This window comes from Typopeltis vanoorti, chromosome 4, assembly GCF_054136105.1.
Source record: "Typopeltis vanoorti isolate ZY-2024b chromosome 4, IOZ_Tvanoo_1.0, whole genome shotgun sequence".
In the NCBI taxonomy this organism is placed as follows: Eukaryota; Metazoa; Arthropoda; class Arachnida; order Uropygi; family Thelyphonidae; genus Typopeltis; species Typopeltis vanoorti.
Genome location: NC_143552.1, coordinates 60,365,805 through 60,382,242, shown reverse-complemented (window position 1 = coordinate 60,382,242; position 16,438 = coordinate 60,365,805). Strand labels below are relative to the sequence as shown.

General features: G+C 36.7%; 1 protein-coding gene across 1 annotated transcript in view; it reads left to right on the top strand.

The window, feature by feature from the left end:
* LOC150107352 (serine/threonine-protein kinase PAK 1-like) overlaps window positions 1-16,438 on the top strand; it is a 101,140-nt gene that overhangs the window by 25,279 nt on the left and 59,423 nt on the right. The window contains exon 4 of the mRNA XM_090391217.1: window positions 9,804-9,898. Coding sequence (XP_090247343.1) covers window positions 9,804-9,898 — 95 coding nt within the window. The remainder of the gene's footprint in view (window positions 1-9,803; window positions 9,899-16,438) is intronic.

Here is a 16,438-nt window from a genome sequence, read left to right as displayed (position 1 = left end):
TGCACAAGATGAATAATGGTAATTAATCCGTTGCACAAAGAGTATAAAGAGCATGCCAGCAGATTGACTCAGTTGTTAAGGACAGCCAAAGTGAAGTATGAGCAGAAATTAGAAAATCAGGCCAAGAAAACCCCCTCAGGAGTTTTTTCAATATGTGGCAAGTAGAAAGAAGAATGATTATGGTAAGACTATGTTAATGGATGAAAGTAGGAGATTGGTAACTACTGCAGAGAACATAGTTGAGGTATTCAGTGAGCAGGTCATTAGGGTGTTTCATCCTCATTGGGAAATCAGAAACTCAAGTGTAGGGAATGAAATGAGAGAAGACTTATGATGAGTGAGCTAGAGGTTTGAGGAGAATAAGCTAGATGCCACTAAAGCAACTTGATGACATATTGCCATTGTATCTTGGAATGTACCAGGGAATTATCATTAGCCTTGTCCCACCTGTTTAAAAAGAGTCTGGCAACATCACAAGACCCAAAGGAGTGGAAGGAATTCATTTCAGTAAAATTATGGAGACTACAACCATGTTAGGAATAATTACTTTAATTTCCTGACATTTTGAACCTTCATATTAAGGTCATCATCTACTATTCATCTGGTAAAATAGCTCAACAAATTACTTACTTGTTAGTGTGTTTTTCAACATCCAAGTAATTCATTGAGTTATTTTACCAACTTTTGCAACATGCTATCTGAACTTTAACTCTTTGTCCACCATTATCCTCAAGTCCCTAACCTCACCAATTAACTGCAAACTACACCATATGCAACCTTTTCAACCCGAAGTGCATAACCTTACATTTTGCAACATTAAATTGATAATCATTATCAATTTAATGGCCCACAATGCCAATTTATTTAAATCATTCTGCAGGATATCTACATCACCTTTATCAACTATTTCTCTCCCAAGCTTTGCATCATCAGCAAACAACTGAATATCCCCCTCTTAAATCTTTCCTTATGTCATTTATATACAAATTAAAGAGTAGTGGCCCTTGTACTGAATCCTGAGCTAGTCCACTAGTCACCATTATTCTCCTAGACTCCACTCCACCATATACTACTTTGGGGGATAGCTGATGGTGTCTGTCCATCAGCTATCCCCCATCCATGTTACTAGTCTCATATCCATTCCCATCCTCTCGTTTTTGTAATACTTTTTTATGTGATATTCTGTCAAATGCTTTGGCAAAGTTGAGCAGTATCGTGGTGTAACCATTACCTTTATTCGATTCTGCTGTCACTTTATTATAAAATGCGAATAAGTTACTAAGACAGAAACTACCCTTTACAAAACTGTGTTGCCCACTATAGAGTATTGCATCTCTATCTACCCACTGTTGTATTTTAACTTTCACCAACTTTTCCAATACTTTAATAACCACGCCTGATATACTAATTGGTCTGTAGTATGCTACCTCTGTTTTGGAGCACCTTTACTATCTTACCCTCTTTCCACTCCCTTGGAACCCTGCCAGAGATGAGACTTACATTGAACAACTTCATCAGAGAAAATGCAATTCTCTTTCACCTTCAGATAGTACTCAAGCTGATGTGCTATTCAGTCCCACTGCTGTGTTCATATTCATATGTTTTTAATATACTGAACACCTCCTGTTCATCTACCTCCATTTTGATATGTGTCTGTAACATCAGCAACTGTAAAATCTCCACCTGGATGATACACCTTTGCAAAATGATCACTCAGCAACTCAACTATTTCTTTTGGCTCAGTCACCTTCCTACCTTTAGCACTGTTTAAAGTCATTTTACCATAGTCATTTTTCCTCTTGCTACATTATGAAAAAACTCTTTTGGGTTTACTTTGGCTTGTTTGGTTAATTCTCTCTCATAGTCTGATTTGGCCTTCTTTATTATACTAGTCACCCTTCTTGCTTTGTAGTGCTCACTAGTATACTGATCACTGTTTTCTTTATATTTCCTCCACAATGTTTTTTGCAGCTCTTGCTTCTACTCATCCACTTAATTCCAGCTTGGTTTATCCTCCTGATCTTTGGTATGCGTCTGATACTGCTACCTTCGAGCAATCTCTATCCACTTGCCATGCACTACTGACATTCGTTCCTTATAGCTTCTCAAGCTGTTACACTGTTCCAAGATGACTCCTGAGTCTCTCATAATCACCAGCCTTATAGTTGAACAAAAAAACCCTTCTTGACAGAGATCTTCACGTGTTTGGCAACTTCCCAGAACAAGACAGCATGGTTACTCTCCCCCACTTTGAGACAGAGTGTCTACCTTATACTTATAGATATATCTTCTGATGCTATTATCAAATCCAACACTCTCAAACTCCTTGTCCCCCTCTATAACATGTTGTTTCAGTAATTATATCTTAGCAAATGTATAAATCCCACTTCCATCTTGCTATGCCCTCCATCCAATCGATGTCACCATAGTTAAAGTCTCCCATAATAATTGTTTGACCTAAACTCATTATGCCGATTTGCCAATACATCTACATCTTCCTGTGGACCTTCTGGTCTATAGCAGCACCCAACAATCTGTTTTGTCCTATTTGCTTCTATCTGACACCAGACTGCCTCAGGTATCCTCTATAACTTCTAATTTTGTTGGTTGTAATTCTGCAGCTATCATCAGCAACATCCCACCTCCTATCCTGTTCCTTCTTTCCTCCCTTAAGATATAATACAAAAATTTTTACATTCTATCCCTGTAACTATATCATTTTCAGTTAACCAGGTCTCAGTGATGCCTATAATTATTGACCAAGTTGAGCTTACCAATGCCCAAAACTCCTCGCCCTTAATCCTGATACTTCTTGCATTCATATACATGAATGCAATATCCTTATGTGATGTCATTATCAACCTATTTAAATTGGAAGCCTGTGAAATCCCATTTGACATTGCATAATCATTACCATACCCATGCTCATTTATCACAAGGATGGCCAGACACATGCTTGATTTCATTCTCCCTAATATCTCTAGTTTCCCTGGTTCTGCACTACCACATTCTCACTAAATAACACTTTCTCCAAACATCATCATCAAATTCCTGACATGTACCCTCAAGGGGTGTACAGGATATGATAGTACTTCATGAAAAATTTACCTCATTACTAACTTCCTATCTACAATCTTCCTCCAAATCAGTCTGTTACTTGTCAAGACTCCAACATCATTATCAGATCTTATATTTCTATCGTCTAAGGCACTTTGTACCCTATCAATCCACCTATATCTTGGTCTTCCTCTGGGTCGTTTTCCTGCCAACCTGGCAGTGAACAATTGTTTTGCTAATCTTTCCTAGCCCATTCTGTTCAAGTGACCATACCACCTGAGATTAGCTCTGCTAATGCATTCCTGGATGAGGACAATGTCAAGTTCTTTCCTAATATCCTCGTTTTTAATATGATTTGCCATTGATGCCATCTGTTCACACCTATAACACAGTCCAACACAATTTTTGCTGACTTTTATATGAGACTTGTTTTTTACTAATTTGGGTGCGCTGATTTCAAATATCAAACCCATTTTTCTCTATCATGTCAGGTTTTTCCTCTATGGCATTTTCTTTTTGCTAATTTATAAGTTTTTAATAGTTTTAAGGAGGCAGTACTATTTAGAGGATCAAAAAAATCGATTTTTTAATATTATTTTCTGAAAGTATGTACTTTTAAAAATCTGTTCCTAACTTTTTATGAAGAAATTTAAAAAATTCCCGAAGATATAGCCTATTATTCAAAGCGGTGCGCAGATCAGAATCGGAGCGCTCACTGCTCTCGCTTGTTAGTAAATGAATAAATGCGTAAGAACCTGCAACGGCACGAGAGAGGCCGATAATTATAACTACTTAACAATATTCATTAAAAATTACAAGAATATTTATAAAAAAATAACAATTTTACTTACACATGAGTTTCAGGGAATAAGTTTTTGTTTGTAGCAATTTCTGCTGTGTGTTCTGTTTTGGAAATCCCTTTGAATACTCCAACAGTAGTCGGCCATCATGTGAGAATCCCATCTTCCTTGGTACCGATCTTCCATAGTTTTTAAGTCTTGATGAAATCTTTTGCCTTGTTCATCGCTTACAGCACCTAAATTCTCGGGAAATCTATCAAGACGACTGTATAGGAAATGAAGCTTTATGCTCATGTTGCAACCTAGGCACTGGAAATTTTCAAGCGTTGTTTCCACTAGATCTTTGTAATTGCATGCTTTTTTGTTTCTAAGAAAATTATTCGCAACCATCGTAAATGAAGTCCAGGCCTCTTTCTCAATTTCGTTCATAGAGTTAATGAAATTTGGGTGTCTCATTAAAGTTCTAATTTGCGGTCCATCAAATGCACCAGCTTTAATTTTTTCATAACTAAGTCATGGAAATTTTTCACATATGTATTGGAAACAGTCACCTTGTAAATCTAAAGCTTTAACATACTGCTTCATAAGACCTAGTTCCGATCATGCTCGTATTCCAGTAAAGGAAGTCCTTTATAAATTGGCACAGCTATTCATTGGAATGAGCAACTGGCCGAATTGCTGAGTCGAGATTTGGATACACAATTTTTTTCTTATTCTTCTTATTATAACCAGAAGTGTGAACTAAACAAAAATAGCAATCATCTACGTGATTTTTCGGTTCACGCCAAATCATTGGAATGCCAAAAGCTAATTTTTGGCCTTTTCCCTTGCTCCATTGTTGTAAATTTTCTACACCACTTACACACTTTATTTGGAGCCCATGAATTGTCCTGATCTGCAAGTTTTACGTCAAAGTATGTAAAGTATACTTTCTTAAAGAAATCAGTGATATTTGTCCTTTGACTGGGAACAGTAAAGCTGCCACAAATGTAGCAGAAGGAATCTACACTATTGACACATTTTCGAGTAGTAGACATGATGTATTTTCTTCACTGCCGACTAACATGCAATTAACAAGACAAAAAAAACCAGAGACTTTATTGAAACGTTATAAGTGCTCATCATACTTTCACAATCGATTAACGATTGACTGATTTCGATCGTTCTTTGTCCGCTATGACGCACATATAGCAATCATTTGTTTTAGGCAGTTGTCATCGCCTACTTTTCATCACCTAAATGTATTAGGTCGGTTATCGGCCTCTCTCGCATTCAACGCGTCAGTACGTGCCGTTGCAGGTTCTTACACATTTATTCGTTTACTTACAAGCGAGAGCGGTGAGAGCTCCGATTTTGATCTGCGCACCGCTTTGAATAATAGGCTATATCTTCGGGAATTTTTCGAATTTCTTGATAAAAAGTTATTAACAGATTTTTAAAAGGACATACTTTCAGAAAATAATATTAAATAATCGATTTTTTTGATCCTCTAAATAGTACTGCCTCCTTAAAACTATCAAAAACTTACAAATTAGCAAAAAGAAAATGCCATAGAGGAAAAACCTGACGTGATAGAGAAAAATGGGTTTGATATTTGAAATCAGTGCACCCAAATTAGTAAAAAACAAGTGTCAGATCATAATCAGCAGAAAAAAATTTTTTTTTTTTGTTGGCCAGTGTAATCTTTCTCAGGACTCTCATATCTGCGGTCTTTAGTCTTTGGTCAAGTGTTTTACTTCTGACCTAGCTCTCAGATCCATAAGTTAAAACTGGTTTGAACACTGTCTTGTATACAGCTAACTTAGTGTTCCGACTAATTTCTCTCTTATTCCATATGAATTTATTCAATTGACTTCCTACAATACCAGCTTTGTTGATTCTGTTGTCTATTTCCATATTTAATTTACCATCTTCACTAAAAATCGTGCCTAAGTAGCTGAAATGTTTTATTGTTCCACAGGTTCCCCATTCAAAACACAGTTGACATTTTCAATGATTCTACCTATTTTCATTGTCTTTGTGTTTTTATTGCTGACCTTCATACCATATCTATTACTACAGTTATTCAATTTAATCAGGGAATCTTGCAAACTTGTAGCAGATGTATTTAGAAGTATAACATCGTCCGCTTAAAGCAAAGAGCTGACACATTAACATCTCCAATTCTGATATCATGTTTAATACCACTTTCCTTCATAATGTGATCCATATAGATAATGAATAACAGAGGGGATAATGTACATCCTTGTCTGACACCAGATTTAACATTAAACCACCTTCCTGTACTTCCTTCAATTCTAACTGCTGACTTGCAACTCAAATAAAGACTAAGTATTGCTTGATATAATGCCCCATTGACACCATATAACTGTAGTGTATTGAATAGCTTCTCTCTTGGCACCTTGTCGTATGCTTTTTCCAGATGGACAAAACTTAAATACAGATCTTTGTTATGTTCCCATGCTTTCTCAACTAATTGTCGTAAACTGAAGATCTGATCCTGCCAGCCTCTGTTTGGCCTTAATCAAGCTTGTTCTTCACCAAGCTTTTCTTCTACAATTCTTCTCAACCGTTTCTCAAGTATTACTGGCATAAATCTTGCAGGAATACTCAGTAGGGAAATACCTCTGTAATTCTCACATTCAGTTTTATTTCCCTTTTTTATATATGGGTACTATTAGAGCTCTACTCCAATCATCAGGAATTCGTCCCTCTGTCCAGACCTTCTGAACTATGCAGTGCAGCCACTATAAGACTTTTATACCACCATACTTCAGCATTTCTGGTCGAATATCATCTACTCCTGCTGCCTTTGATGGCTTTTTCTACTTCAAGTATGGATATGTATTCCTGACTGTATGCCTGTTGAGTGTTTCTTACCACTGTGCTATCACTGCTTGTTTTATTTAGCAATTTTTTGAAGTAATTACTTCACACTTCAAGGATATCTTTTTCTCCTGTTTTCATGTCACCTTTATCATCTCTAACTACTTTTACAGCACTCTTTCTTCCATTTCTAAGCTTCTTCAACAACCTCCAGAATATCTTACCACCTTCTTGATATTTATTTTCTGTGTTCTTGCCAAAGTCCTCCCATGACTTTTGTTTAGCTAGTTTTACACAGTGTTTAGCTGTCTTACATTTGTCTCTGTATTTTCTAAGAGCACAAGCTGATTTATTTGCTTAGAACTTTTGATATGCTTTCTTCTTTTCCTTCACTGCCTCTTTAACTTCCTGTGTCCACCATGGAGTTCTGATTTTGCTATCCTTGCAGACAACCTCACCACATGCTTCTCTGGCTGAACCAATCAGGGTTTTCTTCAAGGTTTACCACGGAATCTCCAAGGTTTGGTTCTTGTTCTCAAACTCTTTAATTTTTTTCTTCAATAATCTTTGTGTATTTTAGTCTAACTCCATAACCATTCAAATGCAGTCCATCCGGATATACAAGTCCTTTCGTCTATCACACTCACTCACTCCATACATCAATAAACTGCACACCATTCCTCTTGCACAATCTTCTCATTGGCAATCTTGGCCCTTCTTCTCAGTTCTGTCCTATCATACTGAAACAGCAGACTCACAATCTTTACTTTCTTGCTCTTCATTTTTGCTTCAAATAACAACTCTTTCATATCTTCTCTCATTGCATATTTCTCACCTTTCAAATCATTTATGTCAGCCAATACAATCAACTTGTTCACTCCGTTCTTCTGCATACTTAGAGCATCACTAACATCCTTTATCTTTGCACCTGGAAAATATGATTTCTCATTAATTACATCTCTTATCATTGAATCCCCATACAATACTATCTTTTTTCCCCTTTTTTATGCTTTTCCCATTCATTCTTTCTGTCATGCTCCATCCCTCGTACCACTCATCAGTCGTTTCTCCAGTCATTTGCATCTTTGTATGATATCTTGTGTTTCTAGTAATAATTTTTCATTTTTATCTTTTTTACACGAAGATTATGGTTGAAGTTTTTTTCATTTTATTTGTCAGAGCTTGGATTGATTAATGTATTTCTTTACATTTTTTTATTTAACCACTTGTCTTTAGTCTTCATTTTTTATCGTTTTCTGAGTATTTTATACTGTGGTGTGTTTTTCTTCTTTCATAAGTTTTAATATTGATTCTGTCATCCAGGTTTTTTTCTTATTGTATTTAATTTTTAGAATAATCTCATTGGCTCTCTCATATACTGCAGTTCTACATTTTGACCATCTTTTTTTTTTTTTTTTCAACTTCTATGTTGCTGAGCGTATTGTCTTCTGTTTTATATCGTACATTATGTAATTTTTCCCTAATTTCTGAGTTAAACACCATTATGTTGTCAGGTATATTCATAATTGTCAAGTCAAGCCTTTCAATATGAGTGTTTTTAGAAATGTTTTTTAGTTTAATCTTTAAAGTAAATAGAGGGTTATGGTCTGAACCTATATCAGCACCTGGGTATGGTTTGGTATTGGTTATATTTTTATATCTATTATTTATCATTATAAACTCTATTTGATTTCTTATAGAGTTACAGGGTTTGTCCAAGTGTAATCTGTGCTTAGGATGTTGAAAGAAAGTATTCATTATGCATAGGTTGTTTTGAATGCAGAATTGTATCAATCTCTTGCTTCTTTCATTTCTTTCACCTAGTCCAAATTTTCCATAAACCAGGTTCTCTTCCCCTTTGCCAACCCTTGCATTCAAGTTGCCCATCACTATGTCATCACTCCTATGATGACCCACAATGATGAAGAAATAGATTTTTACAATAACTTACCAAAATCTATAGAATATGTTAAATCAAATGAGATATCATAAGGTCGTAAATCTGAATAATTATTATGTTGAAAGGCTTTGCAACTAATTCAATAAGTATCATTTTTTTCATTTATGGGCTACAGCTCTATAAATTAAAAAATAAGTATAATTTTTTCATTTATGGGCCATAGCCCCTTTACAGATTTAAAGATGCCTTTCTTAATCATGAATCCCACTCCATATTCATGCCTCTCTTCACCAGAATATACAAATGTAAAGTGCCTTCTTTATATAGTTTTCTTGAGTTAGGTCATCTGGTTTCACTAATTCCCATCTCAACAGCTTTTAGACTTTTCATTTCCTATAAGATTGTCAAAATTTCCTAGTTCATATAATGTTCTCACATTCCAGGTTCCAATTTTCAAGACCGTTTCTTGTTTTCAAACAAGGAATATCAGATGCCAACCTTCCTTTCAAGTTTGAGTTGAAATCATCATGAGATGCATTTGTAGTGCTCGTTTTACTCCTGCTTTCAGTGTCTTTCTAGTAATTATTTACAACTTGGAATGTTTCAGGGGTTCATAATTCCAAAGCATAGCTTGCAAGATATTTCCGTTTTCTCCATGGTTAACTGCAGGCTAGTAATGTGGTGAGGCCCCAATCTCTTCCATGTCTGCAATAATTAGGCTCAAACTGCGAGCTGTTGATCTGTATTCATATTCTTCTGCCTACCAGCTCTTCCACATTGCTGTTAATATATGAATTCTCCTGCCAATAGTGAAACATATATCATTGCCATCCTGACATCCTCACCAGAGTCCCTTTAGTCAGGCACTTTGCAAGGTTCTCTGTAAGTCTTCACTGTTACCATATCAGCCTGAGGCACATCCCCCACCCTATTTCACCTTACAAGGTAGTCTTTTACTTTCTGCTGCGTCCAACCTCCACAATGTTGACGCAGGGTTGGTCTTTGGAGGGCGCTGTAATTCTTAGTAGTATAAAAAAAAGAATAAATTATGTTTAGTTTAGAAAATATCCATATCTGCCCAGTCAGTTGTTCTTTTTTTAATATATCAATTTTCCACATGAGAATATGTTCTTGTAATGGGAGAAAAGGAAAAAGCTGAAATACTTTGGATTTCTGTTTATCTTTCCTTTATTTATTTTATTTTATTTTTATTTTTTCAGAACGTACAGATACCAATGCAGGTCCCAACAAGACTAATAACACACATGAAGTTCCTCAGCTTGGATTAGATCTGCAAAAAGAGACTCAAAATCAGGTTTGAGCACTGTGATTATAAGTTTAATATCAAAGTATAGTGATTCATACCATCTATGTATTTGTGGTTGTTATATTTGCATTTACTCGATATTTTATCATTAGTGGGGGAAGATAAGTTTTAATTGTATAATATATAGGTGTGTTAAACTGTATTTTGTTAGTTTCTGATAATTATTAACTCTTCCTGCATTACTCTTTAAAATAGTTACAAAATTAATGTCACTTCCCTTCATGCTATAGGCTATTTTTTCTCTGCTGTGCAAGAAGCAGGTCATCATCAAATTCCTGCCATGTACCCTCAAGGAGTGTACAGAATATGATAGTACTACATAAAAAATTTACATCATTACTAACTTCCTATCTACAATTTTCTCCAAATCAGTCTGTTACTTGTCAACACTCGAACATTATCAGATCTTATATTTCTTTCATCTAAGGCACTTTTCACCGTATCAATCCACCTATGTCTTGGTGGATTTCCTTCTGGATCGTTTTCCTGCCAACTTGGCATTGAACACTTGTTTTGCTAATCTTTCCTCGCCCATTCTGTTTAAGTGACCATGCCAATTGAAATTAGCATGGGGGGGGGACTTGTTTAACTGGGTGATGCCCCAGTTTTTAAATTTAATTATTTTTTAATTAAAATTAAAATAATTAATTAAAAACTAATTATTTTAATTAGTTCTTAATTATTGGTTTAAGCCAATAAGAAAGAATTTGGTCGACTAAATCCTAAATTGCCAGCCCATCCTCGTTTGTTCAGCATCCAGGTAGATACCTAACAGGGTGCACCACTAGGAGGTGAGGATTGGATGTTAGACAGAAGCCCTGGTCAGTTCTCCGCATTCTTTTAAAGGCTATGTTATACAGCATTGACCCTTAAGCACCCCAAGAGAAGAAGCAGGTCTTTTAGAACATATAACTAAGTTGAAAATGGACTGCATTGTTTTCATGTTTATCAGTTAATTTAAGTATCAAGTTCTCCATACATGAATGTCAGTGGGCATCTGTTTATCGTCATGTTATAATTCAAGTAGAATCATGTTTTATTAAATCTCAGATCAGCCTGTTTCCTTGATACAATGATCACTTTATCAATTAATATGGAAGCAATATACTCATGAATGTATATATTGCCTAATAGATATGTAAAATTAGCACTTATTTGCTGTCTGTTAGAGAGTGTTTTTTTTAGTCCTGTAACATGATGAATATGAATTGTGTAATAGGTATATGCATCTTAGTAAGTTTAACATACTGTGTCATATTCTATTTTGTTCATATTGCATTCACTGATTATCAGTTTTCATTTTTTTATTGTGTTGAGTTGCTATGCATAATATCTTCACTGCTTTTTTTAAACTTTCTCATTTAATTCTTGTATGTTAGGACATTTTGGTTTCTTTCTGTGTTATCGTGTGTTTTTGTTCTTCATTGCTTTTTTTAAACTAAGGGTGAAAGAAATGATTGTTGTGGCAGGTACGAATGATTTGAAAGGAGATAAAATGGAAATGATAGAAGACCTGAATGAATTGTTTGAGGTAACAAAAGAAAAGAGTGAGAGAGTTAGAATGATTAGTCTTTTGCCACGGTATGACAGTGAAATGTTTAAAAGGAGGGCTATAATTGCAAATGACTTTATGCGTGGGTTATGTATGACGAGTGGTGTGGAATTTGTGGACGTGTGGAGTGAGTTTGATGGGCGAAAGGATCTATATAAGATGGATGGCTTGCATTTGAATGGTTACGGTGTAAGAAGACTTGAGAAAGTGTTGCTGAATGTAGTGGATGTGCAAATTCAGGGAAACTAGATTTGTTAGGGGGGGGGGGTAGAGATACAGTCCTTATGGAGGCAGTTGAATGTAAGAATGAATATAATATGCCAGAGCAAATAAGGACAACAAATCAGAGTGGGATAGTTAATATAAGGCATCAAGGTAGGGTTGGGGCTAATGGGGGTCTTAAATTCATGTACACTAATACTAGGAGTATTAGGAACAAGAAGGAAGAGTTTTTGGCCATGGTTGGCACTTCCAGACCACAGGTTATAGGTATTAGTGAAACATGGCTGACTGTAGATGATATAACTAGTGGGATTGAATGTGATGGGTATAGTGTGTTCAGGAATGACAGAGAGAATAAAATGGGGGGAGGAGTATTGTTGATGATAGCTGATGAGCTCCAGCCAAGGAGAATAGAAGTTGAATTGCAGGATAGAGAAAAGAGCACATTTGAGGCCATTTGGTGTGAGATTGTGGCTAGCAGAACTAAATATACAATTGGGTGCTGCTATAGACCAGGTGATGGAAAAGATGGTGGTGACAGTATGCACAAGCAAATAGAAGAAATGGGTGGAAGGAGGGTGATTATTATGGGAGATTTCAACTATGGTTGCATTGATTGGAGTGAGGAGAGGACACATGGGAGGAAGGAACTGGATTTTATGCAGTTATTAAGGGATAACTATCTGCGACAGCATGTAATGGAAAATTCTAGGGGTCAGAGAGTGCTTGACCTAGTAATTACATCTGAGGATTTGGCTGTAACAAATATGACCACATTGCCACCAATCGGTGAGAGTGATCATAGGGTCTTAACTTGGGAGGTGGCTAAAGGTGTAGAATTTTCAATTAAGACAGGGTACATGTGGAATTATCGGGCGGGAAAGTATGACAAGCTTAGGAGTTTGATTGGTTCAGTGCCATGGCATGTACAACTGCAAGGACTAGAAGTTGATAGTGCATGGGAGGTAGTTAAGAAGTGCTTGCATGAAGCAATGGCTGACTGTATACCTAGAGTCCTAATAATAAATCAAGTAGGGGTTAAATGGATGAATAACACCATTAAGCTTGAGTTGCAAAAAAAGAAACAACTATGGAGGGAATTTAAGGAGAAGGGTGACCGGCAGGCACATGAACGGTATAAAGCGCAGGCCAGAAGGGTGACGAGTGTGGTAAGAAAAGCAAAAAAGGATTACGAAAGAACATTGGCCATGCAGGCTAAAGAGAATCCTAAACAGTTTTTTAGATATGTAGCAAGTAAAAGGAAAAATGTACATGGCAGATTGATTTTAAAGAATGCCGATGGTAGGGAGGTAACTGAATCAGTTGAGATAGTTGAGTTACTGAGTGAGCACTTTGCAAAAGTATATCATCAAGGTGGTGACATTGCAGAAACGAATAAATCAGTAGATTATACGGGAATTGTGGTTAATGAAGTGGAGGTGAGTAGTCTATTGCATAACCTCAATGTCAATACATCTGTGGGATTGGATGGTATACCAGCTCGTGTTGTACGAGAAGCAGCTAAAGAATTGTCAGTACCCTTGACCATTTTGTTTAATTTGAGTCTCGGGTCTGGGTTAGTCCCGAGCGGGTGGAAAGAGGGGAAAATAGTTCCACTGCATAAAGATGGTTCCAAGACTGCTGTTATAAATTACCGACCGATTAGCATATCAGGAATCATTGTAAAGGTCTTAGAGAAAATAGTCAAAAGGAAAATACAAGATTGGATTGAAGAAAATGGGATACTGTATCGGGGACAGCGTGGTTTTGTGAAGGGTAGGTCATGCCTCAGTAACTTGCTCACGTATTATAACACATTGACGGCTGAACTGGATAAGGGCAGTGGGTTTACAGTGATTCTACTGGACCTTGCCAAGGCCTTTGACAGGATTCCACATGGAATTCTAATCAGTAAATTGCAGCATATGGGAATGGACATAGGGTTGGTGAGATGGATAGGAGGGTGGTTGACGGAGAGATATCAGAGAGTGGTTTACTCAGGAGTAGAGTCCACAAGACGGCCTGTGACTAGTGGTGTGCCACAAGGATCTGTTCTTGGACCAATGCTGTTTAATTTGTTCATAAATGATATAGGAAATGATCTGAGAGGAACAGTTCATTTGTTTGCGGATGATGCGAAGTTGGGTAGGGCAATAGTGAATGCAGATGACGTCAAAATTTTGCAGGATGATTTGGATAGATTGGAGGTCTGGGCTAAGGAGAATGGATGTCAATTTAATGTGGCAAAATGTAAGGTTATGCATTTTGGGGTGAAAAGATTGGCGGCAGTTTACTGCATTGGTGGAACCCTGCTCCAGGAAATTGATGAGGCACGAGATTTAGGAGTGTTGGTGGATAGGGAATTGAAATTTAGGGGACACATTGCAAAAGTGACCAAAACAGCTCATCAAATCACTTGGTTGCTGAAGAATACGTTGACAAGCAGAGACAAGCAGGTTATTGTTCCTCTCTATCGAGCCTTGATAAGACCCCATCTAGACTACTGTGCTCAGATTCGGTCACCTAGGTTTCTTCTTGATGGGGAGGATGTGGAGAGGATCCAGAGGCGAGTGACCAAGATGATAGCAGGTCTGTGGAATGAACCGTATGAGAACAGGTTGAGGATTTGTGGGTTGCAAAAATTGGTTGATAGGCGGAGGATGTGAGATATGATTGAGACATTCAAATTACTGAAGGGTTTCTATAAAATTAATTCAGAAGATATTTTTGAGAACAGGGCTGGTTGTGGGAGGACTAGGGGACATGCATGGAAACTGGGCAAAAGTGTGTTAGTAAAGGTGTTAGAGCTGGGTTCTTTACTTTTAGAGTAGTGAATGAGTGGAATGCGCTCCCTGAGTCTGTAGTGGATGCTGTGACAGTGAATGAGTTTAAGGCGAGGTATGATAGATACTGTATGAATGTCAGATAGTTGTGATGAATATGATTTGGGGCCTCCCTCGATGAGTCTAATGACTCCCTGGAGTTGCCCGTAATAATAGTAATATTCTATTTTGTTCATATTGCATTCACTGATTATCAGTTTTCATTTTTTTATTGTGTTGAGTTGCTATGCATAATATCTTCACTGCTTTTTTTAAACTTTCTCATTTAATTCTTGTATGTTAGGACATTTTGGTTTCTTTCTGTGTTATCGTGTGTTTTTGTTTTGCAGTTTTGAAAAGGTGTACTGATATATGGCTTTTCTTTTTTTTCTCCTATCTTTTGTATATTGAACTTCTGAATGTTCCCTTAGCTGCTAGCGGACTCGCATCATATACAGTAGGAGAGTGCAAAATATTACTCCTAATTTTTTCAGTGGTCTGGGAAGCATAGGTAATTCAGATATAGAGATTTTTCCTTAGAGAAACAAACACTGCTTTGATGTCATGAGTTTTTAACAATTATGCTACTGCCTGTGTTTTTTTTCTTAAATACATGGTATGCTGAAATTTGGAAAGATGAATACGAAGTCCCGAATTTGAAAATCATTGGTGACACCTGGAGTTCAAATTTTTTAATATAGATAGACCACCTTGATTTATATAAATTCAGACTTGTACAATTATCCTGAAAGGGTGATGGAAAAAATTTTATTCAACACACACTACTCGCATGCCACCTAACAGTGGTCTTCCAAAAGGTGGACAGCCCACATGATGCATGCATGCCTGTGACTTCCTCAGTTACCATTGAACACAGACAAGCTGTGTATTTGTATCGATCCACTTTAATTGTTGGTGTTTATGTACACTGTGGTAGAGTACAGTCATGACTGGAAAAAGGAATGGAAGTGAAACTGATTGGGGCTTTTGAGGTAATGTGAAATCCTCACCTTATCATGGTGCACACTGTCAAGTATTTACCTGAATACTGAAGGAGCAAGGATATGCTTGCAGTTTGGATTTAGCCAATCGAATTGTATTCTTAATGGCTTAAACAGTTATAACACGATGGTACAACATGACAGAATTTGTCATGTTTTTGTCTTCTTTGTTTCAGTAACATCTTTATGCCAGTCTGATACTTATCCAATTCTTCTACTAGTTACACTTTTTTCCATTAATGTGTCTTATGCTGATTGAGTTAGGATTTGTTCATTAGCTTACTTTTGCTGTTTGTCCTGATTTTCCAATGCAAGTGAAAGCAGCAGGGTCTTGTTAAACCTTGTAATGCCTAGCAGGCACAAAATTCAATCCTTTGTAATTCTCACATTTAGTTTTATTTCTGTTTTTATAGATGGATAGAACTATGAGAGTTCTGCTCCAAGAAATTCGACCTTCTGATTTGTCTGAATTATGTAGTGCATCCACTGTAAAACTTTTATAACTCCATGTGTGAATATTTTTGGTCAAATACCCTGAGGTTAATTGCAGTGCTGAAATGAACTTGACATGTAAGGATAAAGAAGCTATTTTGCCTCTTTACAAGACCTTGATATGACTTCACTTGAACTATTGCACACAGATCTGGTTTCCTTATTGCAGTGATGATGCTGATACATTGGAGAAAGAGAGTACAAAGGAGTGTGTGTTGGAGATGATATCAGAATTGTGGAATGCAGATTATGAAGACCAAGTGAGAATTTGTATGCTTACAGACACTGGCAAACAGGAGAAAGAGGACTGATATAATTAAGATTGACAAACTGCTGGAAGGGTCATACAGGATACCAATAGATTGGAATTTTTTATTTTATGGAAGATGGGGAGTGGACAAGAGGACATCCATGAAAGTTGAGAATGAATGTAATGAAG